This window comes from Vicugna pacos, chromosome 10 (genome assembly GCF_048564905.1).
Source record: "Vicugna pacos chromosome 10, VicPac4, whole genome shotgun sequence".
NCBI classification, from domain to species: Eukaryota; Metazoa; Chordata; class Mammalia; order Artiodactyla; family Camelidae; genus Vicugna; species Vicugna pacos.
The window spans coordinates 69,790,211-69,815,013 of NC_132996.1; the positions used below are offsets into that span (position 1 = coordinate 69,790,211).

General features: G+C 37.2%; 1 protein-coding gene and 1 long non-coding RNA gene across 14 annotated transcripts in view; one reads left to right on the forward strand and one right to left on the reverse strand.

Annotated features, from left to right (window-relative positions):
• TOP6BL (TOP6B like initiator of meiotic double strand breaks) overlaps positions 1 to 24,803 on the forward strand; it is a 74,990-nt gene that overhangs the window by 6,940 nt on the left and 43,247 nt on the right. For 6 of the 13 annotated variants that reach the window (XM_072970375.1, XM_072970376.1, XM_072970382.1 and 3 more), the window contains exons 1-3: positions 5,131 to 5,177; positions 6,175 to 6,316; positions 11,593 to 11,646. In XM_072970375.1, coding sequence (XP_072826476.1) covers positions 5,136 to 5,177; positions 6,175 to 6,316; positions 11,593 to 11,646 — 238 coding nt within the window. In that variant the 5' untranslated portion in view covers positions 5,131 to 5,135. Of the gene's footprint in view, positions 1 to 4,047; positions 4,186 to 5,130; positions 5,247 to 6,174; positions 6,317 to 11,592; positions 11,647 to 23,164; positions 23,264 to 24,803 lie in introns of those variants that run through there. The other 7 variants (XM_072970377.1, XM_072970388.1, XM_072970384.1 and 4 more) reach the window with 6 other exon arrangements.
• On the reverse strand, positions 2,112 to 5,066 carry LOC140698838 (uncharacterized). The gene is made up of 2 exons (XR_012076828.1): positions 4,928 to 5,066; positions 2,112 to 2,621 (listed from the first exon to the last, which is right to left on the reverse strand). It is a non-coding gene; the product is annotated as an uncharacterized lncRNA (long non-coding RNA).

A 24,803-nucleotide genomic window follows, 5' to 3' on the forward strand; every position in this document is an offset into this window, starting at 1 on the left:
TGAAAACTAGAACATAACACCTAAAGTAAGTGGTAAAAGTGCTCCCACAGCCTCTTCTCAACTGGTGAGAATGAAAGTTGGGAAAACAAAACATAGAAGTGGCCTGAAAGCTCAAATGGGTGAAAATCAAGTCATCTTTAGAGATTAGTGAAAAATAAGCTCAACTAAGGTAGCTTTAAAGACTTCATACACAAACATTCCTGGAAAAATAGAGTACTGTAATCATACAAAGATTGAACCAAGATTGACCACATGGAGCCAGTGCCCTCTCTAATGAGGCTCTAGAAGACGAATCTTTATCCTAGACAGCCTGCTTGTCTTTCAAATGAAGTTGATCAGCTGGTCTTTGAATCAATAGGTTTATTTGGCCATATGTGACCAGATTACACTGCTGTTTCCATTCCGAAGTCTTCACTGCCACAAAGAATACTTCCTTTCTGGTGGACACCAGCTGGCAGGACAAAGCCAGCCCTGCCTAGAGAGCAAGTTACAAAGCCAATTACAGAGAGCAGAAGCACTTGGTGATATAGATTTATTGGTTATCTAGCAAGAGAAGAAATTGGACACTAGCAGAAAAAGAATGCTCTCTCGTGGGCTGGCCCCAGAACCTGCTATTGGTTGGATGAGAAATAAGAATCTCTGTGCAAAGGGTGACTGTTGGCCAGGAAAAACAGGAAGCTACCCAGTATCACAGTCAGTCATTCTAAAGAGAGGAAGAAAACATAGGGAATGGAGGTGAAGAAGAAAATACTCTAGTTATATGAATATTGGTATTGTCTTGAGGGGAGAATCTTTCCTTTGCTGCAGTCCAAGAATTGGCACAAAATTCAGTACCCCTGTGGCCCCTAGTGCCCCCATAACCTAATATTCCTCTGCGAGAACATCCCTGTCTGACCCCTGATAGGAAAGCAGAGGGAGGTGAGTCGTGAAGCTGCCCCAGATTCTGTGCTCCAGGTGGAGAAGGCCTCGAGAAGGTGAAGGGATGAGCTAATCTGAGCTTCCTGGCCCCATTTCCAGGGATGTGATTAGTGGAGAGGCACCTGGGACTTGCTCCATTTCAGGAAACCCGGTTATGGGAACTGGTGGGGGACAGACTTGGCTCAGGACCCAAGAGAAGCAGTTTAACCCTTTCCTATTGTCTATATGGGAAACAGTTTCTTTTCAGTTTCCCAGGGGAAACAAACTCCACAAATGGACTTAGTTTTGCAACAGCCTAATAAGGGGGACCTCGGGGATATTTTCCACCTAACTTCCTAGGGTCATCTCTTCAGGGCCTTTGAATATTCTAGGGAGCCTGAGAACAAGGCAGCTCCTAAGAAGCAGCCAGGAATGCTGTACACAGGGCACATTCAAAAGGGAAAGACAGCTCAACAGTCCCCAAAATGTCACTGTTCACCTGGTAGCATTCCCTGGGATGTTCTGGTTCCACTCAAACTCTTGGGGTTGGGTCAGAATCAATCTAGGGCTCTTCAGGTGGACCAGACAGGGGATTTCTTCTCAGAATAAACAGGATACCCAAAGTGGGCATACAACAATAATCCAAATCCTGAGGGAGGTGTAGGAATGCAAGCAGAATCAATATGCCACTCAGTCTAAAGACTGGGGAGAACTGGCCCCTGAAGACCCTGCTAATAAGACTCTGAATGCCAGGGCTGAAAACGTTCAGAGCGGCATCTAAAGGCTCCTTGGTTGACCTGGTTGACTAAGGTGACCTTAACCTTACACAGGTCATTTAATTTCTTTGGGCCTCAAATTTCTCCATCTGTTGAAGATCAGTGATAACCTCTAAAGTCCCTTCTGGCTCAAACACGCTATTGCTCTGAGGATGGGGTCTGAGTAACAACCCTTTTAATAATGTGGAGTCAGTCCAATAGTATTTTAGTTACTGGACCCCAAACAGGATGGGGGCACACACTGATGGGTGAAAGAAGGGTGGGAGCTGTGGTTCATTCAAGCCTTAGTTTGTAGGGCGATGAGGGTATCAGAGTTCACTGTCTTAGGGGGTTGGCTTCTCATGGTAAGGTTAATGTTCCCACACTCCAGAACTCTGAGACACACCGGTAGGTCATATCCACTTGGGAGATGCACTGGGCAGCTGTAAGGAAGCAAAGAATGGTTAAGAGATTTTTATTCCAGGTTCTGGCTCTGCCATTTTACAAACTTAGAGTTATACAACCTCTTCTTGGAACTTCATTTTCATCATTTAAAAAACAACAATAACACTTCCCTTATGAGGTTGGAAGGATGACTTAAGATACATACAGAGAGGTGAAGACCACTTAACACAGACTAGGTGTCCCTCAAACGTCAAGCCTGCATCAAACTTTGCTGCTACAATGGTTCATGCGATGGAAGTCCTGATGGCAGGCCCTCAGGTGACAGGCTCCCTTCCTCACTCCTGCCTACATCTGATAGGGAGGGCGGCGGTGTTCCTGGCCACCTCTGTTAGGACAAGGGCTGGAAGCCGGCAAAACCAACTCATCTGAAGAACTTCTACATTGGCAGCTGTTTCTTCTCTGGTCCTTCCCAATGCCATCCTCAAGGTGGGGCATTTTCTGCTGAGTCAACACTCTCCATGGGAAATACTTCAAAGAGATGTCTTCAGCACCTTGGTTTCTCACCTATCAAATTGTAACGATAACAATTATTTCACAAGATACACGTGAGAGTGAAAAAAATTTACGTAAAGAACCAGTGGTATCCATCAACAGGTAGGCAGTTATCAATGGTATCTCCCTTCTCCTTGGCAACTCCCCTTCCTAAGGGGAATACCGGATAGAGAAGAGAGTGAAAGGGAGAGGAAGGTTCCAATGATTCCTCATGTGTCAGCTCTCTTATCAAGTCTGAGATGGTATTATGAGGAATTTTCCAGAAGTAAAACCCAGCTTTCTCCAAAAGGTCTACCTGTTTGCAACAGAGATGGGGAGGGTGGTCAACAGTGCAGAGCAAAGATCCAGAAAACTATGATTCAGGTCTCAGTAGACACGTTCTCCGGAGTAGCACCGAGGTTGTGTACTGGACAGGCACCCTGCCAGCTCCCTGCCTGTCCTGTTTAGTCCTGGCTTCTTGGAGCTGGGGTGGAAGAATTTTCCCTGAAGGAAAGCAGCCAACACCCTGCCCCACCCTTCTCCTTGGGCAACTCTTTGCCAGGCAGGACTCTCTCTCCCTCACCAGTTTTCTTTTGGATGCCTGAGGAACCAGCTGTCAAACCATCAGTTTGGGCTCAAGCCTTTTTCACTCTCCTTGAACAGTCCAGAGTTTAGCAGCTGGAGTCTCGTACTTTCCTATCAGTTGGGAACACTCTTGGAAAACCCCAGAGCTTCTCCTGTTAGCTAGAGACTAAGAACGCCAGCTCCTGCCCTTGGCATATTTAATGCAGAGTCAAAAGTGGGGAAAGGGGCCTATCCCTGGGGAGGGGGCTTGCTCCCTTCCAGATCCTGCCTGGGGCTGGCTAGGCACCCTGGGATTAAGCTGGGGACCTGCTTGGGACAGGTTGCCAGATAAAATACAAGACGCCTAGTCTTGAATTTCAGATGAATGAGTAATCTTTTTAATATACACATGTCCCAAATAATACATGTATGATTTTGATTTTTTAAAATCTGAAATTCAAGATTAACTGTTTTTTAATCTGCTAAGTCTAGGAACCAGAGGTTGGCCTGGGGCACCTGGGGTAGCCCCCACAGGAGGTGAGACTGCTTTGGGGGTCAAAAACTGGCTTGGAATCCCGCACCTGGCACCAGCAGCCCCTCTCTGGGCGGAGGCAAAGAGCTGAGGGCTGCACCTCCTTGGTACCGTGGGAAAGTTCTTTCGGGAGGAAGGAGGAGTCGTAGCCTGGCCTCATTCCTGCTCGCCTCCAGTCTCGGTCGCCGCCTGTGGGCTCTCCCTAACCCCGCGGCCCGCCCCGCCATCCGCCCACGGGCCGCCGAAGCTGCGGAACCCTCCGGACCATTCCGAGCAGGTCTCGGATAGGGGGGCCGCTTGGGGGCGGGGCGGCGCCGAGTGCGCAGGCGCAGCTGGCCGGTGGGCGGGGCGCGCGCGCGCGGGCGGGAAAGGACAGTGTCGCGCGGCCGGGCGTGGGCGCGGGCGGTGGTCGAAGGTTGAAGCCTTGGTCGGCGACCCGCTAGTGGCCGTCGCTGCTGCTCCCCGCTAGGAATGGAAGGGACGGCCGCGGCCGTCTGCGAGGTGATGCCAGGAATGGATAGAAAGCAGAGAAAGACACTTTGAGGAGACTGGCCTTGTGAGGAGGCCGCGAAGTTTGGGCAGAGGGGATTGGCGTTGCCTGAAGGGGAGAATGAAGGTTCAGGAATGATAGGATTCTGTGAAGGGTAGCCTATCCCGCGCAGGGGTGTGAGGAGCAGATGAGACGTGGGGCGTGGGAGCGCTCAGGCGGTAAAACCCTTGGGCTGCTGGGTGCAGAGTATTTCCTCAGCTGGGGGCGCGGCGGTCGGCTGAGCGGCCCGGTCGCCCACGCGGAGAAGCTGGCGCCGCCCCACGTGACCGCCGGGTAAACCCAGGCTCGGGAAGTTGAGTGTTTGCCAAACCTTAGTGGGCGCCCAGGTTCAAGCCTGGACGCCAGTCCAGGAGGACCCGCCCGGTGCTGGATGGGCGCACAGAAAGAAGGGAATGGGCGACCGTGGTGGGGTGGAGGCGTCGGAGCCAACCGGTGCACAAAGGGAGCGAGGGAAAGCTGTTTCGGGCCCTTGGGTCAACCGAGGTGTGGAGTGGGTTCCTGGCCCAGCTCCTACAGCAGCTAGGTGATGAAAGGCTGCGGTTCGGAGTCCTCACAAATCCAGCTAACACAGACCGCAGTCTGGAGGTCTCTTCGGCTCCGGAGGGTGGGACTGAACACCTGGCACCGACTCGCTACCTTTGTTCATTATAGTGTTTTCACAGTCGTTACTTGATTGAATTCTTAGGTACTGACCTCGTAAGGGATACTAGACAGGTAAAATAGAACCATAGGCCGGCCATAAGGGATTGATCTGAAGGCATCTCGAGTTCTCCCAGTTTTCCTGCCTTCTTTGTTATCAAGGAAAGTTGGAGAATTAGATTTTACAGATGACAGAAGCTAGGATAGAACCCAGAGCTTATGACTCACAAGCCGGTGTTCTTTTCCCAACTGTTCTCTCATTATGGAGAAAGAAACTGCGGGAAAAATCTTAACAGGGAGCACAGTAAGTCGGAGGATGTGTGAAGGAAAGTGTTAGACTGTAGAAATGCATGGAAACCGTCCTTATAAACTGGTACAAATTAAGATCTTAGTTCCCAAATTCTTATACTAGGATCTCCCTGCCTTTTTAAAAAAGGAGTAGTAAAAATTCCACTATGGGACCTTAGTGTCGAAATGAGTCTACTTTCATAAATAGTAATCAGAATTAAATACAATATGTTTTACCTTAAATTTGTCTCATTAAGAGTAAATGTTTTATGAGGACATCTTGGAGACTTGTCCAACTTAAAATACTGTGTGCAGTCTTTACTACAGATGAGTTTATTAGAAATCATAGTTAATATTTGTTAAGCATTTACTGTGTGCTAGGCAATGTGTTAAGCATTTTGCACATATTATTTGGCTTACATTCAGCAGTAGCCACATGTAGTAGATTTGTTCACATCTTTATAGATGAGGAAGCTGAGGTACGGAGAAGTTAAGTAACTTGCCCAAAGTTATATGCTAGAATATGGTTCATCAGGGATTCAAACCCAGGCATCTGCCTCTGGAGCCAGTGCTCTTAACTAGTATTCTGACCCACAGAAGTGTTGATTTAGTGAAAGGTAAAGATGATTCATAAGCAGATGTCATTCTTATTCATAATCTTAATGTTGGCTTTTATTTGGGGAGAGAAAGAAACAGGAACAACACACTCCCAGTTAGTTTTTCCAAATTATTAGTTCCAGATGAACTTATCCTTTGAATAAAGCAATTTTTTTTGTCTCCATTTCCTGTCTTGTTGGACATTGTATTGAATTTCACTGTCTCTTTTAATTTTACTCCCCTAGCAATTTCTGTTTAGACACAATGCTTTGTTCTGAACAAATGTAAATCTGACATTTTGTAAGCAAGGATATTTTTTGGAAATGAGAATTATTAATTTAACTGTATCATACAAGTTTGTTATTACCATGATTTCTAAAGAAGGTTTTGTTTTCTTTGAATTATGCCCTTTTCAGATACTGAAATATTTAATAATTCACTGGAAGTGTGAAACAGCAGAAGTATCAAAGGGAGCATTGCTAGAAGGACAGCTAGTGATTTCCATAGAAGCATTAAATTCTAAGCACCAGGCAAATACTCTTCATTGTGTAACAACTAGTAAGTGGAGGAAGAAAAAAATAACTGATTTCTGTCTTTGTTTTGTCATGATTTATGTTATAATTTATTTAAAATTTTCAGTTAGTTGTAACCTTTTATCATGTTATCACTCCAGAGTTGTTCCATAGTTAAACTGAAATGATTATGAAATATGTATCTGGTGATGGACTTACAGATCTGTCATACAGGAAAGGTGAGAATGAGTCTTATCAAAGGAGTATTTATTTTATTGGTTTAAGTTCATGTTGCTCAGAAACAATCTCACTCTTGCTCTTGGTTTTAACCTCCTTTTTCACAGCCAAATTATATTATGTTGAATTTTATCTCTCCTTTCCTTCATGTCCAGCCTTTGGTAATTGGAAAAGAGCCAAAAAATAAAGGAAAAGAAATAAAATGATGTATGGTGCATACTTTGATAGTCCTAACTTGCAGTTAATTTGAAAATACATATCTCTTCCATTTGGCTCTTACTCTTTCATCATTTTTGTCTGTATTCTTGAGGGAACGCTGATGCATTGAGAGGCTCTGACAACTAATTTTCTTGAACTTGTGAAGTGATGACATTTTTGTCTGTCTGGTTTTCTGGGAGTATGTGTTTGTGTATGCGTAGGTTTATTGATGAATACTTTGGAATGAAGTTGTCCCATCAGCCTTAAAAGAGTCACCTTGAGTCCCAGTTGAGACTGAATAGTACTTCAGGTTCTATAAGACGTTTTCTCACCTGAACTGGAATGACCTGTCTTTTCTTTGTGTACTTAGCAGTAAACATCCTCAAGAGAGGTATGATAGTTTGGTTTGCTGTTACTCTGCATAAACTCCTCTCTGACTGGACAGAGTTTCCACTATTCATGAGAAAATTGGTTAGCCATATGGCTAGGGTGATGTTGGTCTGCATATGGTTGTAATAATTAGGACATTGATTCTGATCCAATAAACTGTAGCCAAGATGGCAGGGTTGATTTCAGTCAAAGCAAAGGACTTGAGTCACAGTGGCTTTTGGTAAGAAACTGAGTTCCATAGGCATTTTGAGCCTAATAGACCTCTTTAGTTCTATCTAGTATAAGGGGCATTTTTCTTCTTTTTATTGTCTCTGATCTTTATGTAATTATTTTTATTATTTTTTTGGCAGGAGGAAAGGTGGTATGTGCTTGTCATAAAACATAACATTACAGAAATAAATATTATGGAAAGTGAGACTCTTTAGTAGTCTCACCCATTGAGATGATTATTAACATTCAATATATATTCTTTTAGATTTTTCTATGTATGTGTATATCTCTCACCAGGTGGATAAAAAACCAGGTTGCTAATATTCTGGGATTAAGGGGTAAGGGAGGGGGTTGTGTATCTCAGCATTCATTGTTTATGTTCACTAAGTCCATTTGTTTTTGTTTTTTAAGATAGTGTATTTCGTTTATTTTCATTTGTTTAAATTGAAGTATAGTCTATTTCCAATGTAGTGTTAGTTTCTGGTTACAGCATAGTGATTCAGTTGTACAAATATATATTCATTTTCCTATTCTTTTTCATTGTAGGCTATTACAAGATATTGAATATAATTCCCTGTGCTATACAGTAGGACCTTGCTGCTTATCTGTTTTATATACAGTAGTTAGTATCTGCAAATCCTGGACTCCCATTTTACCCCTCCCCACCCCCTTTACCCACTTGTAACCATAAGTTTGTTTTCTATGCCTGTAAGTCTGTTTCTGTTTTATAAATAAGTTCATTTGTGTCATTTTTTTTAGATTCCACATATAAGTGATATATAATATTTGTCTTTCTCTTTCTGACTCACTTCGCTTAGTATGATAATCTCTAGGTCCCTCCATGTTGCTGCAAATAGAATTATTTTATTTTTTATGGCTGACTAGTATTCCATCGTGTGTTTGTGGGTGTTTGTGTGTGTGTATACACCACAATTTCTTTATCCAGTTATCTGTGATGGACATTTAGGTTGATTCCATGTCTTGGCTATTGTAAATAGCACTGCTGTGAACATTGGGGTATGTATGTTTTTGAAATGGAGTTTTCTCCAGATAAATGCCCAGGGGTGGGATTGCTGGATCATATGCTAAGTCTGTTTTTAGTTTTTTAAGGGCTCTCCATCCTGTTTTCCATAATGGCTGCACCAAACTACATTCCCACCAACAGTGTAGGAGGGTTCCCTTTTCTCTACACCCTCTCCAGCATGTATCATTTGTGGCTTTTTATGATGGCCATTCTGACCGGTGCGAGGTCATACCTCATTGTAGTTTTGATTTGCATTTATCTGATAATTAGTGATACTGAGCATCTTTTCGTGTGCCTATTGGCCATTTGCATATTTTCATTGGAGAATTGTTTGTTTAGGTCTTCTGCCCATTTTTTGATTGCATTGGGTTTTTTTTTATTGTTGTTGTTATTATGCTGTATGAGCTGTTTATATATTCTGGAAATTAATCCCTTGTCAGTTGCATCATTTGCAAATATTTTCTCATTCCATAGGTTGTCTTTCCGTTTTGTTTATAGTTTCCTTTGCTGTGCAAAACTTACAAATTTTATTAGATCCCATTTGTTTGTTTTTGCTTTTATTTCTGTTGCCTTGGTAAACTGCCCTAGTAAATACTGGTACAATTTATATCAGAGAATGTTTTGCCTATGTTCTGTTCTAGGAAGTTTATGATGTCTTATGTTTAAGTCTTTAAGCCATTTTGAGTTTATTTCTATGTATGGTGTGAGGGAGTGTTCTAACTTCATTGATTTACATGCAGCTGTCTAGCTTTCCCAACACAACTTGTTGAAGACACTGTCTTTTCTCCATTGTATGTTCTTGCCTCCTTTGTTGAAGATTGACCATAGGTGTGTGGGGTTATTTCTCGGTTCTGTGTTCTGTTGCATTGATCCATATGTCTGTTTTTGTGCCAATACCATGCTGTTTTGATTACTGTAGCTTTGTAGTATTGTCTGAAGTCTGGGAGGGTTATACCTTTTAAGCAGGCAGCTTAAAAGAAAGTAAATTTATTCTTTCACAGTTATGAAGGCCAGAAGTCCAAAAGAATGGTCTCAGTAGGGTTGGTTCCTTCTGGAGGTTCTGAGGGAGAAATCTATTCCATGCCTCTCTCCTAGCTTCTGGTAGTTGCCAGCAAGCCCTTGGTGTTTCTTGGCTTGTAGATGTATTGCTCCAATCTCTGCCTCTGTCTTCATGTAATGTTATCCCTTGTGTTTATCTGTGTCATCACATGGCCCTCTTATAAGGACACCAATTGGATTTAGGGCCACCCTAATCCAGTATGTCCTCATCTTAACCAGATAAAATCTGGGAAGACGGTATTTCCAAATAAGGTCATATTCACAAGTAATGGGGCTTACTTCGTCAAAATCTCTTTTAGAGGCACAAAATGCAACTCACAACAAACCAGAAAATTTTATTACTAGAATGAGCCATCTATGAGAAGCTGAGAGGTGACTGTATAGTTTTCCCATCAGTAATTGTTGAAGGCTTTAACAAATATTATTGCAGTGTTTCCCCAAATGTATGCTACAGGATGTTTGTATAAATTATAAGAAAGGAGTTCTGCAGTCATCTAAACTTGGGGTATGCTAGTTAAAATCAAATGAGTTTTGTTACTTTAGATCTTCTCAGAACCTTTAATATGCCAGCATAGACTGTGAATCTTTAAAAATGAACTATAGTATAAATGGGCTATAGTATATAGCATTTCCAAACACATTTGACCTCATAGCTTTTTTTAAAAAAAATTATCTTCTGTTCTGTAAAGAGAATGTGGTGGAATTCTTTTGCTTTAAAAATATGTGTTCTGTGATCTTTGCATCTGAAGGATAGCACTTTATTACTTCAGTAAGATTAGAGGTATTGGTGAAAATTTGGGGCTGCATAGGTGTGGAGCAGGCAGGATGATTGTCCTCCCTGTGCGTGTTCACCCAAAGTGACCGATTTTCAACAATGGTTGATATACTTGTTAAAACTAAGAAAGGATGTTAGAGGAAACAGTGTGATATATGCAGTTGAGAAACATCACGGACACACTGTGAGATGTACTCGTTGTGGTTTCTTTCTTGTTAATATTCTAGCTCCTTACTAATCACTAGATTAGGCCTGCCACCCACCTCCTATCCCTGTCCCAGTGACCCGTTCTTTTAAGTCAGAACCAGCGTATGCCTGTGAGGAACACTAAGTAAAAAAAAAAAATTGTTTTTTATTAAATGTTCTATGCTATTTCGACTCAAGCCTTTTGAAGTATGTATCATTTATCCAGAATTGCTAAAAATCTGGAGATCTAGTTCATTGCTAGCCAATAGAACTTTTTGTGATGACGGATATGTTCTTTATGCTATTCAGTACAGTAGCCATTAGCCACACTTGGCCTGTTGAGCACTTGAAATGTGGCTAGTGTGACTGAGGAACTGAATTTTTCATTTAATTTAGTTTAGCTAAATTTAAATTTAAATACCCTCATGTAGCTAGTAGCTACTGTATTGGACAGTGCATATTTGAAGAATCGTATTGCCTTTCACTTTATTTCAGTGATTCTCAACCTTTTTTCCCTGCATGAAGAATACATATTTCTTGAGGGACAGACACATTTCCATTAGTTTCTATGGCAGTGATTCTTAGATTCTTAACTATGGGGTCACATCGCTCTGGGAGAAGGCATATTCTGTTTGGGAAAAAAGCCTCTAGGTGGTTCTGATCTTTTCCCCCCTCTTAGGTGCTTGTTTCCCTCCTTCTCCTCCTCCTCTGAAGAATTGTTGCTCTAAAGTTTCTAATGTTCAGATTTAGAACTCCAGGTACAGAGAATTCTTACCTGGTAGTTTAGTAAAGCATTTTCTATAAAGAGTAAAGTCTATGGAGTTAAAAAGTAGTAGAGTTGAAGTTTGGTTAGAAGAAAGACCAACATTTTAAATTGAATCTTATACTAGAATATGGGTTATTGGCATGGTATACTCTGGTTACTAGCAGCAGTTTGCAGTCTTCCTATGATCCTTTTCTATCAGCAATAGTAATATCCAAAAGGGAAGCCCTGGTGTTTGTTATAGATAAAAAGACTTGCTATTTGGTTCTCATTTCCAAAAAGTTACTCTGCCCCCAGACAGTTGTTGTAGTCTCTTAATACTTTTTTGGTGCCTCCATTTTTACTGAATTAATTCATAGTGGCCATCTTTTTAATGTTCTGTATCTATAAACAGTGGTTTCAGGCTCCCATGTGATTCTTTAGGTAAAATCCATTTAATTGTTTTATTTGTAATACTTCTTTGTATTCTATTTCTTACAGTTGCTTCTGCAGGAAGCATTTATGGTGGCTTGGTCCTGAAGAAGTTCCTAAAAGGTAAACAATTACCCAACTTCCACAAGACTAAATCTCTTCCTGTTAGTAAGTTTCGTATATTTCTGAAACAGACTTAATATGTACTGAAAGATAAGGTTGCCAGATTTAGCAAATAAAAATATAGGACACTTACTGAAATTTGAATTTCAGATAAACAGTGAATTTTTTTTAGTATACATATGTTCCATGCAATATTTTATCCTGTGATTTATCTGAAAGTCCTACTGAAAGATGATCTATAAAATTGCATAGATAAAGGAAAATTGTATAGACTTAAGATCAGATACCTAGGTCAATGTAGCTTCTCTGAATTCTCTCTATACAACTTCAGGCAAAATTTTCCCAGGTGTAAAATAAAAGTTTTAGTAAAGTATTTGTTCCCATCTACCTCAAAGAAATAATGGATGGAGAATGCTTTTACTGTAAATGATTTTGGCTAGTATTAATACTGTTTTCCACATTCCAAAGTTGGTATGGTTTAGGAGTTTTCAGTGACCTTGGTTTTAGAAGTTATTCCCTTTGACTTGAGAATAATCTAAAGGATAAACATTATTTTAAGGAGACCAAAATGATCTGAGACCCATTGTGCTTACATTTTTATCTTTTGTGGTTGAGTGGTTTGTAAATATTATCCAATGGGCATGTCTTTTTGTTATGAATAGTTAACTTACAAATTTTACAAAATAATTTTTTAAAAGAAACTTTCCCCTACTAAATCGGGAATATAAGTAGATTGTGGTGTTTTTTTTTTCAAATTTACATCTGTTATTGCTTTAAGAAAATATGCTGTGCATTAAATATAGAAACAACCAAAAAGCTACATTACAAGGTTATGCTATAAAATAAATGCTTGTGAAAGTTATTACCATTGGACTTTTTTAAATGGCAGGATTTCTTAATTCTTTTTAAAATACAATGAATTTAAATTTCAATTCATACATAAGTTTCTAGCAACTCAATTACTGCATAAACCAAAGTTTCCTTATATCAAAGAAAAAGAAGAAAGTATTTTTTGCAACTCACAAGATGGTTGACTCTAAAGACATAAACATATAGGAAACAGTGCTACTTTTTGAAATTTCTTTTTTGAAGTAATTTTTAGTTTAAGCATGGGGATTTAAAAGTGCTTGCTTGTTAATTTAAGGGTGATCAAGTGTATTCCCTTTTGCCTTTGAAATTGTCTTGGCCTGCTGAATCTACCTTCCAGGTGTCTGTACCCTGGATTCTTAATAGACCTCAGCTTTTTACTCTGTGATCCTAATTTGTTTAGATTGTGTTTGGTGTGCACACATTTAAAAGCAGTAATTGTGGAGGAAAAGTAATAACACAAAAAATAAATTGAGATTTTTGTTCTTAGCTCCATAACATATTCAGTGGGGACTTGGGTAGAATGTTCTCCCTGTAGTAGTAATCAAAATGATGATTTATTGAGCATTTACTATGCACTGAGCTTTGTGCTTGGTACAGAGGGGTTACAGTGGTTAACATGATAAATTTGGTTTCTCCCCTTAGTCTCATATTTAAGATATTTTAATCATTTAATTCTGCTGTCCCCCCCACCAAAGTGTGTGCCTGGAAGAAAGGGAGAATCAGCTTACTGTCCTGGAGAGTTTTCTGCAATTCTAAGACTTTTAGGAAATTTGAATTCAACTTTAAGAATCATGAGTTGACTACCTCAAAAGTTCGTTGACTTATATGCTATTAATTATGCCTTTATTGCTATTGTTATTTATTTAGCATTCCTGTAACATTGTTAGCAAACTGCTTTAAATTGGTCCATTCACAAATCTTTACACTATTTAATTAGCTTCATCAGGAAGTCTCTGGCTGATTAATTAACCATCAGATTTCCAGGTGCTAAAGAATTGCCTATCTGTAAAAAATTAGTAGTATGCCTCTGAATTCAATTTGTTAACCGTGTCTTCTGCTCAGTTGACTTCTCTCAGTGCCAAAAGTAAGGTCTGCTCTCTCTTTAGGGGAACTATACTGTTGTAGAACCATTCACCTTCAGTTTTCCTTACTCTTCAATCTGTTCTATCAGTTTTATCAAGGTACTTTTTCTCTGACTCTGGAATACTTCAGATCAGTTACTGTACAAGCAGGTTCATATTTTTGGGTATTTCATTTATGCTGGATTAGTAATGATCAAGCTACCTCCGTTTTCTTACCGCTCTAATGGTTTGTGTTCTCTCTTTTATTTTCTTTCTTCTCTGGTCCCTAAGTATTTGTACTTTTGTCCAGTAAACTTTAATTGAACATCTACCTTGCCACAAGGAAGCTTTAGGGAGAGGTAGCTCTGGTAATAAAATACAGTGTGATAAGTACTATAGTGCTTCTTTGATAACAGAGAATATTCCCTAAAGTTCAGTCACCAATATGCCTTTCTTCCCTTTATTATTCTGCATCATTATTCTACATTTACTTCATATAGCTTCTACTTTTAAAGCTTTAATTATCATTTTATGTTGATAAGATTTTTTTTTCCTCTCTATCACTAATGTGTTTCTGGCTTTGATTGTCAATTAGACTTTTCCATTTGAGGGTTCCTCTGAAATATCACATGCAACATGTCTAAAATAGGGTTCTTTTTCTTGAAGCTAACTTGCTGTGTAGTCTCCATGCGTTTCAGTGACATGTACATTCTCATAATTCTCCAAGCTTAACATTTCTGGCTTTTTTTTGGTGGGGGTCAGGGGGCACATCTTTTTTTCTCTTCATTATCGAATTGAAATTTTTGCTTAATTCTGCTTTTATAGTGTAGAATTATTATTTATTAAGTTATATATTAATTTAAACGTAGCTTTATGTCCTTCCTTAATGAATCCCAATTGCTTATTAGAATAAAATACCTCAGACCAGATTTGAGGTCCTTTGTCAATTAGAATAATTTTCTGATGATTCTCATTAAGATAGGTATTCTTATGTGTTTAAAAATTCTCATCCCTTCATATTAACATATGTACTACTATCCTGCGTCATACAGTTATCCATTTATGTAGAAATCCATTTATGTATCCATTTATATAAATAAGGTATCCACTTATGTAGAACTAATTCTGTAATTAGTATCTATTTGGTTAAATGTGATAGTTTTACTTTGTCCTTCTTGCCCAGACCTTGAAGCTACTTCCTAACATGTCCTTACTCTAGGGAAGAAAAGAAGGAAAAGAAAAGGTAGAAGAGAGTGATGAGATGGAGGAATATGAAAAAAACAATATTTGCAGGTCTTTATTTCACTGTGTCTTTACCTCTTCTATTCATATTATTTTTACTTATTTTTATCTTATTTTAAATATCCCCTCATTCCCATGTTTATTGACATAATTTAACTCTTTGGTCAATACAGTCAATCATTTAAAAAATATTCAGACATATGGATTAATGGAACAGGATAGAGAGCCCAGAAGTAACCCCATACACCTATGGTCAGTTGATCTTCAATAAAGGAGGCAAGAATATACAATGGAGAAAAGACAGTGTCTTCAGCAAGTGGTGTTGGGAAAGCTAGACAGCTGCATGTAAATCAATGAAGTTAGAACACTCCCTCACACCATACATAGAAATAAACTCAAAATGGCTTAAAGACAAACATAAGACAAGACCACAAACCACCTAGAAGAGAACATAGGCAAAACGTTCCCTGATATAAATTGTACCAATGTTCTCCTGGGCAGTCTACCAAGGCAATATAAATAAAGGCAAAAATAAACAAATGGTACCTAATTAAATTTGTAAGCTTTTGCACAGCAAAGGAAACTATAAACAAAATGGAAAGACAACCTATGGAATGAGAGAAAATATTTGCAAATGATGCAACTGACAAGGGATTAATTTCCAGAATATATAAACAGCTCATATAGCTCAATAACAACAACAGCAAAAAAAACCCAACACAATCAAAAAATGGGCAGAAGACCTAAACAAACAATTCTCCAGTGAAGACCTGCAAATGGCCAATAGGCATGTGAGATGATCAGTATTGCTAATTATCAGATAAATGCAAATCAAAACTACAATGAGGTATGACCTCGCACCAGGCAGAATGGCCATCATTAAAAAGTCCACAAGCAATAAATGTGGGAGAGGGTGTTGAGAAAGGGGAACCCTCCTGCACTGTTGGTGGGAATGTAGTTTGGTGCAGCCATTATGGAAAACAGGATGGAGAGCCCTTAAAAAAACTAAAAACAGACTTACCATATGATCCAGCAATCCCACTCCTGGGCGTATATCTGGAGGAAACTCTGTTTTGATTTTTCTATTTCTGACTTTTCTTTTTTAGTCTGTCAATATGGTGAATTACATTGATTTTCAAATGTTAAACCAACTTTGCATTTCTGGGATAAATCCCAGTTGGTCGTGATGTATTATCCTTTTATATATTGTTGGCTTTGATTTGCTGACATTTTAAAAAGAATTTTTCCATCTCTGTTTATAAGAGATATTTGCAGTTTTCTTTTCTTATAATGACTTTGTCTTATTTTGGTATCAGAGTAATGCTGACTTCATAGATTGAGTTGGGAAATATTCTCTGTTCTTCAGTTGTCTAGAAGAGTTTGTATGGAGGACCTTAGCTCTTCCTTAAGTATTTGGTCCAGTTCATTAAATGAAGCCATCTTCATTTTCTTTTGTGGGAAATCTTTTAACTACAAATTCAATTTGTTTAGTAAGTATAGGGCTATTCAGGTTATCTATTTTTTTCTTGAGTAAGTGTAGATAGTTTGTATCTTTCAAGGAATTTGTCCATTTCATCTAAGTTGTTTAATTTATTGGCATAAAATTCTTCATATACCCTTATTATCCTTCCAGTACTCATAGAATCTCTAGCAGTATCACTTCTCTCACTCTTGCTATTAGTAATTTATGTTTATTCTCTCACTCACTCACTCTCTTTCTCTTTCCTTAACCAGTCTGGCTAGAATCATGTTCTTTCTGTTGTATTCTGTTTCATTGATTTTTGACTCTTATCTTTTATCTTTCCTTTCTTCTGCTTGTTTTGGGTCTCTTTTGCTTTTCTCTTCCTAGTTTCTTTAAGTGGAAGCTGTAATCATTGATTTGAGACCATTGTTTTTTACGCTGAAGTAATGGTATTCTTTTAAATAGTTCTTTTAGTAGTTCTAAAGTTTTAAAATTATATTTAATCATTATTATTATAGTTAGTCTGGAATTTTTTTTAATTTATGGTACAAGTTAGGGAATCTAATTTAAATCTTTCCCTTTCTCCAATAGTTTGTGTTATTATTTTATCTAAGGTTCTATATATGTTTCTGGGTCCTCTTAGTCTTTATGTCTGTCTCTAGGCCAGTATCACAGTCTTATTTCCTAAAGCTTTAGAATGAATCTTGTTGAATGATAGGGCAAATCTCCCCTCCTTGTTCTTTTTCACAATTGTCTTTGGTTTTTAAAATCATTACTCTTGCCTATAAATTTTACACTTAGTAAGTTCCATGAAAAATCTTATTGTGATCTTGTTTGTTATTATTCTGCATTTATCAGTTAATTGGGTAGGAATCAGCATTTTTACAGTATTAAATGTTTCAATCTATGAGTTGATATACCTTATCATTTATTTAGGTCTTCTTTTTAAAAAAAATGTTATTTAATTTTAATTGTCACAACTGGGAGGTAGGCACTATAATCTCCAGTATATTATAGACTCTATAGGAGAATAAGGAGCTTTCCCAAGAACACCAAAGCCAAAGCCTGCCTGACTCCAGAGGCCACTTTGCTAGATTTTATTATTTGTTTAAAATATTTTCTGCACTTCTTGCCCTACTGATGTAAAGCTGGGCCATGTAACTTGCTTGGGCCAGGGAAATGTGAGTGGAAGTGATGTGCACCACCTTCTAGGAGAAGCTTTGAGAGCTCGTGTGTATTTTGATCAGAACTCCTTTTCTTCTGCTATGAGACTGGGATGTCTATGAGAGAAAGTGCTCCTTTAGCCTGGGTCCTACTTTGGAGTGGCGCCTTTTTGTGCTTGCCTGGCGTGCTGTAACCTCTTAGTTGGTTTCTTGAGTCCTCACAGAGGCAATTTGATATTGTTGTTAAGTTGGTCTCTCCAAGGGGGAGTGAGGACCTGGGCCTTGCTCTTTTGCCATCTTGCTGATGTCACTCCTATTTAGATCTTCTTTTATGTTAACACTATAATTTTTTTCATAAGTCCTAGACATCTTTTGTTGTATTTATTCCTAATGTCTTACAGTTTTTTTTGCTATTGTGGTTGGCATTTATTTTTTTCAATATTACTGAACTGAACTGTTACAAATTTTTTTTCTGGTAATTTTTTATTTAGTTATAATTGATGCATAACAGTGTAATTTTAAGGTGCACAACATATTGATTAGATATTTATATGTACTGCAATATGATTGACATTGTAGCTAACACCTCTATCGTGACATATAATTATCAATTTCCCTAGTTGTGGAAATGATTAAGATCTAGTCTCTCAGCATGATTAACGTTTATAATACATATTTGTCATCTCTAATTACTGTACTATTATATCTCCAGGAATTATTTATCTACTAGTTACTGGTATGCACCCTTAAACAACATCTGTCCCATTCCCCCACACACCTCTAGCACCTGGTAACCACTACTTACTTTGTTTTTTTTTCTTGTTGAACTGTTATAAATTTTAATAGTTTTTCTGTAGATTCTCTTGGATCCTCTATATGGGCAATCGAAGTATCTCTAAACTCAGTTTTTCTTTTCCTTTTTACTTCTTATATGGCTTATATATCTTTTCCTTGTCATATAGCATTGGATAGAACAATATTAGTATTGGATAGAAGAGTAGGGGTGATATTAGCCATCTGTGTCTTGCTTTCCTTCAGTGAGATAACCTAAAATTCCACCATTAAGTATGATTTTACTATAGATTTTTGGTATTTGCTCCTTGTCAGGTTAGGGAATTTCTATTCCCTTCTTAATTTGCTAGTAGTGTTTGTTGTATTTTCTAAACTTCTTTTTCCATGTCTTTTGGGATTATGCTATGTTTTTTTTCGCCCATAAGAACCAGTGTTCACCTTATCATGAATATATGTGTGACATTATTTTCACCCTATTGAGAATGTTTTTGGGACATTATTTTCCCTCTGAGACCTAGTCAAAACCACACAGCTCTGTCATTTTCTTTCTTTTTTTTTTTTTCAGGAGGGGTAAGTAGGTTTATTTATTTATTTATCTGAATGGACATACTAGGGATTGAGCCTAGGACCTCGTGCATGCTAAGCATGCACTCTACCACTGAGCTATGCCCTCCCCACCATTATATTTTTTTAAAATCTTTATTAATATGATGAGTTATGGTAATAGACTTTCTGACAAAAAAAAAAAAAAGGAAACCACCTTGCAGCTGTATCACAATTTGATTGTACGTTTTTGCATATCCTGGATTTAACTTTTGCATCTGTGTTCCTAGTGAGATTGGTTTGTATTATTCTTGTCCTCTTTTAGTATCAAAATTATACTAGCTTTATAAAATGAGTTGGGTAGGTTTATCCATTTCTGTTCTAGAACTTCTTGTGTCTTTTTCACTGAAAATTTGGTAAAGCTAACCTGTAAAAAAAATCATTCAAACCTACCTGGTATTTTGGGGTGGGGAGAGGTGAAGAAGGAAATATTCTTCTTAACCAACTTGTTTTCTTTATATATAGAGAGAATAGAATATATAGAGAATAGAATCTGGACTCAGACCCTAGTTCTTTTGATTCCATATATTGTGATCTCTAATCAAACACAAACTTTTCCCCACACATAGTTAAAGATCTGTAAAATAAAAATGCAGATACTATAGTTATTGAAAAAGTTGACGTAGTTGGGTGGGAAGGGACAGACTGGGATTTCAAAATTTGTAGATACTGACAGGCATATGCAGAATAGATAAACAAGATTATACTGTATAGCACAGGGAAATTTATATACAAGATCATGTGGTAGCTCACAGCAAAAAAAAATGAGACGATGAATATATGTATGTTCATGTATAACTGAAAAATTGTGCTCTACACTGAAATTTGACACATTGTAAAATCACTAGAACTCAATAAAAAAAAGTTGAAAAAAGAAAGAAGAAAAAAGTCAACATATAAGTGGACCCATGCAGCTCAAATGGGTGTTGTTCAAGGGTCAACTGTATATATATATTTCTTTTTTTATATGAATGTGTGTGCACACACACACACACACAGAGTCCCTTACTCCCAATCATTCATCCCCTACATATTTATTGAGCATGTGCTATGTGTTAGGTATTTTCATCTTAGTTTTCAAATTAATTGATGTAAAGTTATTTATATTATTATTTTATGATTTAAAAATATTTGTACTCATCTCTTTGGGGTTTCTTATATTGTTTTTGTGCCTTCTCTTTTTCTTAACGGTGGTAATGATAACACTAACAGGAAAGATTTCATTTTAAACTCAAAAAGGTTTAAGTAACTTGTTCAAAGTCATAAATCTAGTAAGTGGTTGAGTAGGATATATGAACTTAGTCTGGCTTCAGAGGCTATGTCTTAACCACTATTCCATAGTATTTTGTTCTACTCTACAGTATACTGTTTTGCTAGAGGTTTGACTACTATATTAGCTTTTCAGATAATCAACTCTTTTATCTATGCTCAGTGAATGAGTAGATACTAATTTCTCTTTCTTTTGACTACTTCTCACTTTACTCATACCGCAAGTTGAAGAAATCTATAGCCTGTATCACATTTGCTGGTTGAGTTGTTGAGGTTGTATGAAGAGGCAAGTGTAGTCTTGGAAAAATGGTCATGTTTTTCTCCTTCCATTTTCAATCTTCGTCCTATTTATTTGGGAACCAATGTAGTGTGAGACTCAGGTGCATATTCCTTTGTTAGGGACTTGAGTTACCACACCTTTGTTGACTGGCTTGCTTGGCTGGGTGGTCCCACTGAATATGTAGAAACGGACACTAGTCTCTTTGCTTTTCGAGGAAGTGAATAAAGATTTGACACAATATTTCTGAAATGTTGCTGATTCTCCATTAAAATGTCCCGCTTTTTATTTCCTTCTCTAAAGCATGTCTGGGGTTGTTTTATAATGTGGAAATCATTAGCCAATTTAACTAATGACATCAAACCACAGAGCCAACCAAAGACATTTTCATCTTTTGGCTTAATTAGCTTCATTTTTTAAAAAGCTTGATATTACTACTTTATTCACTGGTTAAAGGCAAGAAAACTAAATAGTTACTGGTTTGCTGAGTCACTTGGGAAAAAAATAATAACAACAGTCAGATCTCAATTTTTGCCATCATCAGAGAAATTATTTTTAGATGGAACTTTTTGTTAAAGAAGCAAGATAGCCCATTTTAGAAAATTAGGGGGAAATAGAGAAGAGGAAAAAGATTCTTACAAACTTTCCTTCCATGTATTTTTAGTATAGTTGTAATCACAATATATACACAATTTTGTCTTACTGCTTTTTTCACTTGACATGTAAGTGTTTTTATGTTATGGTAGTCTTCTAGTCATTATTTTTAATGGGTAAGTTGTCCCTAAAAAGATGTATCATAAATTAATTAACCATTTAATATTTTTAGGCATTTAGGTTTATTCTTTTTTTTTTCCATCGCTATGAATAGTGGTATATTGTAGTGGTTAAGAACTCATACTGTGTGCCCCTGAGCAAGTTGTTTGATCTTTTGACATTACCTACCTTACAGAACTGTTTTGAGGATTAAATGAGGTAATACACATAATGAATGTAGGACAGTGGTTATTCTGAGTACATAGTTCTCAATAAGTGCTAATTAATGTTAATGTCACTGGGATGAATATCTTAATGCATATAGTATTTGACTTAATTGAAAAATTTAGGACTAATTTCTTGAAGTAGCTTTAACTTGAAAAAAGCCTATATTTTTATAGCTCTTGAAATTGCTTTTTAAAAAGTTGTGTCATGTAATAGTAGCATTTTTATGTAAGGATATCAACTTCTTGTACTTTGCTAGCATTAGGAACTTCAGTTACTTAAACTATTTTAGCCAATTTACTAGTTAGTGAAATGGTATATAGTTTAAATTTGTATTTATTTGAACCTTTTTGTAAGTGTTTACTATCTGTACTTTCTTTTTTCTGAACTTTTTCCCTGTCTTTAGGGAAAAACTTCTAAGATGAAGTTTAGTGTAAATTCAGTCATTAGCTGAGTGCCATGATCTGAATGTTTGTGTCTCCCCAAAATTCGTATGTTGAAATCCTAATGGCTAATGTGATAGTACTAGGGGATGGGACCTTTGGGAAGTGCTTAGGTCATAAGGGTGGCACCCTCATGAATGGGATTAATGCTTGTATAAGAAAAGACCTAATAGAGTTCTCTAGGTTCTTTTGCCATGTGAGGATACAGTGAGAAGTCTGCAATCCAAAAGAGGGCCCAGAACCTGACCATGCTAGCACTCCCATCTTAGACTTCCAGACCAGAACTGTGAGAAATAAATTTAGGTTGTTTATAAGCCACTCAGTCTGTGGTAGTTTGTTGTAGCAGCCCAAATGGACTAAGATACTGTCTTAGTTGTATTTTTAGGCTTGACGCCAGGATATACAGATCAGTGAGATTCAATTTCACTGTTTTGATGCCATTTTATTTCAAGATGCACAGTTGGCTATAGAATGATAGGTCTAATGTAATGATTTCCTAAATCTCATTTTCTTCTAATACTCTACTGATACAAGAATATCACTGGGTATTCTTGAAGAATTACAATATTACCTAGAGATGTTCTTTAAACAACAGCTACTTATATGATGATTTTTTCCAAAGAGAATAAAATAATGAAAACTGTATATATAGATACTGAATGTCTATACATATATGTCTGTCTCCATATATGTGTATAATAGTCTTTTAATTTAATTCATTCTAGATAGGTATATATAGTGATTAAAAACACAGGCTTTAGAGTCAGTCAGCCCTTTACTTAAGTCCCAACTTTTACACACTATGTAACATTGAACATCAGTTTTTCTCAGTTATAAAAATAGGAATAATAATAGAATTCCTATCTCATACGGTTGTGCAAATTTAGTTAGGTAATATTATAAAGTGTTAATATAGTGCCTCACACATAGGGAATGCTTAATAAATATTGTTTAATAATGACACATTCAGTTTTAATCTGAATAATCAGGCTCGGTTCTAAATAAAATTTCTCTTTGTTTTGTTCCAAACTTTCTGAAAGGATTTCTTGAATATAAAACACTTGTTTTGGGGAAGCTAACAGGAAACTTGATGGCATCAATTCTCTTTGTTTATTGAGTAGGGAGAGGGTATAGCTCAAGTGGTAGAGCACTTGCTTAGTATGCATGAGGTCCTGGGTTCAATCCCCAGTACCTCCTCTAAAAATAAACAAACATAGTTACCTCCCCCACTAAAATAAAGTAATTAAACAATAATTAATTTATAATTAAATAATACAAGGACCAACAAATAAAATAATGGAGAATAGAGTCCAGAAATAGGCTCATACTTATATGGTCACTTGATTTTTTTTGTAAAGGCACCAAAGCAATCCAATGAAGAAAATCTTTTCAACAAACGTTGCTGGAACAACCAGATGTCTGTAAGGGGAAAAAAGGAATCTTGACATCTACTGCAGGTCACACAAAAATTAGAAGCAGAAGATAGACCTAAAAATAAAAGCTGTGAAGATTCTGGAAGAAAACAGGAGAATATCCTTTAAGAGTAGTCAAAGATCTTAGGGCATAGAAATAAGTAACCATAAAAGAAAAAAGTTGATAAAATTAATCAAAATAAAGAACTTTTGCTCATCAAAAGACTTAAGAAAATGAATAGGTTAGCAATAGTTGTGAGAAAATTTCTGCAAAACATGTCTGGCAACAAACTTTTACCCATAATATCCATAATATAAAAACAGCTTCTGCAACTTAACGATAAAAAAGACATCTTGATTTAAAAAAAAAAATGGGCCAAACACTGCACACCTCCTAGGATGGCAGTGATGATGATGATGGCAGTGATAATGATGGGGGGGAAGCTGGGAAGGGGATGAAATAGGTAAAGGAGATGAAGAGATCCAAACTTCCAGTTATAAAATAAGTAAGTCACAAGGATGTAATGTAGGAATATAGTCAATATATTGTAATAACTTTGTATGGTGACAGAATGTTACAAAGACTTACTGGACTTATTGTGGTGATCAATTTATAATGTATATCAAATCACAAATGTCAAATCACTATGTTGTATGCCTGAAACTAATATAAGATTGTATGTCAACTATACTTCAATTGAAAAAAGAATAATAATGATAATGAAGATAACAAATGTTGGCAAGTATGTGGTGAAATTGGAAACTTTAAACGTTGTTGGTGGGAAGGTAAAATTGTTCAGCTGCCACAGAAAAAAAGTTTGGGAGTTCCTCTACAAGCTAAACATAGAATTGCTATACAACAGTTCCACTTCTATGGATATACCTAAAGGAGTTGAAGGCAGAGGCTTAAAATAGAGATTTGCACACCAATGTTCATTACAGCATCATTCACAATAACCTAAAAGTGGAAGCAACCCAGTGTCCATCAACTTATGAATAAATAAATTGTGATATGCATATGAATATTGTTCAGCTATGAAAAGGAATGAAGTTCTGATATGTGTTAAAACATGGATTAACACTGAAAACTTTATGTTAAGTGAAATATGCCAGACACAAAGGACAAATATTGTATGATTCTACTAATATGAAATATCTAGAATAGGCAAATTCATTGAAACAGAAAGTGGATTAGAGGTTACCAGAGATGGGAGGGAGGGAGGGAGAATTGGGACTTGCTGCTTAATGGTTGCAGAGTTTCTGTTTGGGATGATGAAAAAGTTTTAGATATAGGGGGAAAGGGGATAGGAAGGAATAAATTTGGGAGTTTGAAATTTGCAAATATTAACTGCTATATATAAAAATAGATTTAAAACCCCCAAATTTCTTCTTTATAGCACAGGGAACTATATTCAGTATCTTGTAATAACATTTAATGCAAAAGAATATGAAAACAAATATATGTTTGTATATACATGACTGGGACATTGTGCTATACACCAGAAATTGATACATTGTAACTGACTATACTTAAATTAAAAAAAATTTTTTTAAATAAAACAAACGAACAAAGTTTTAGGAACAG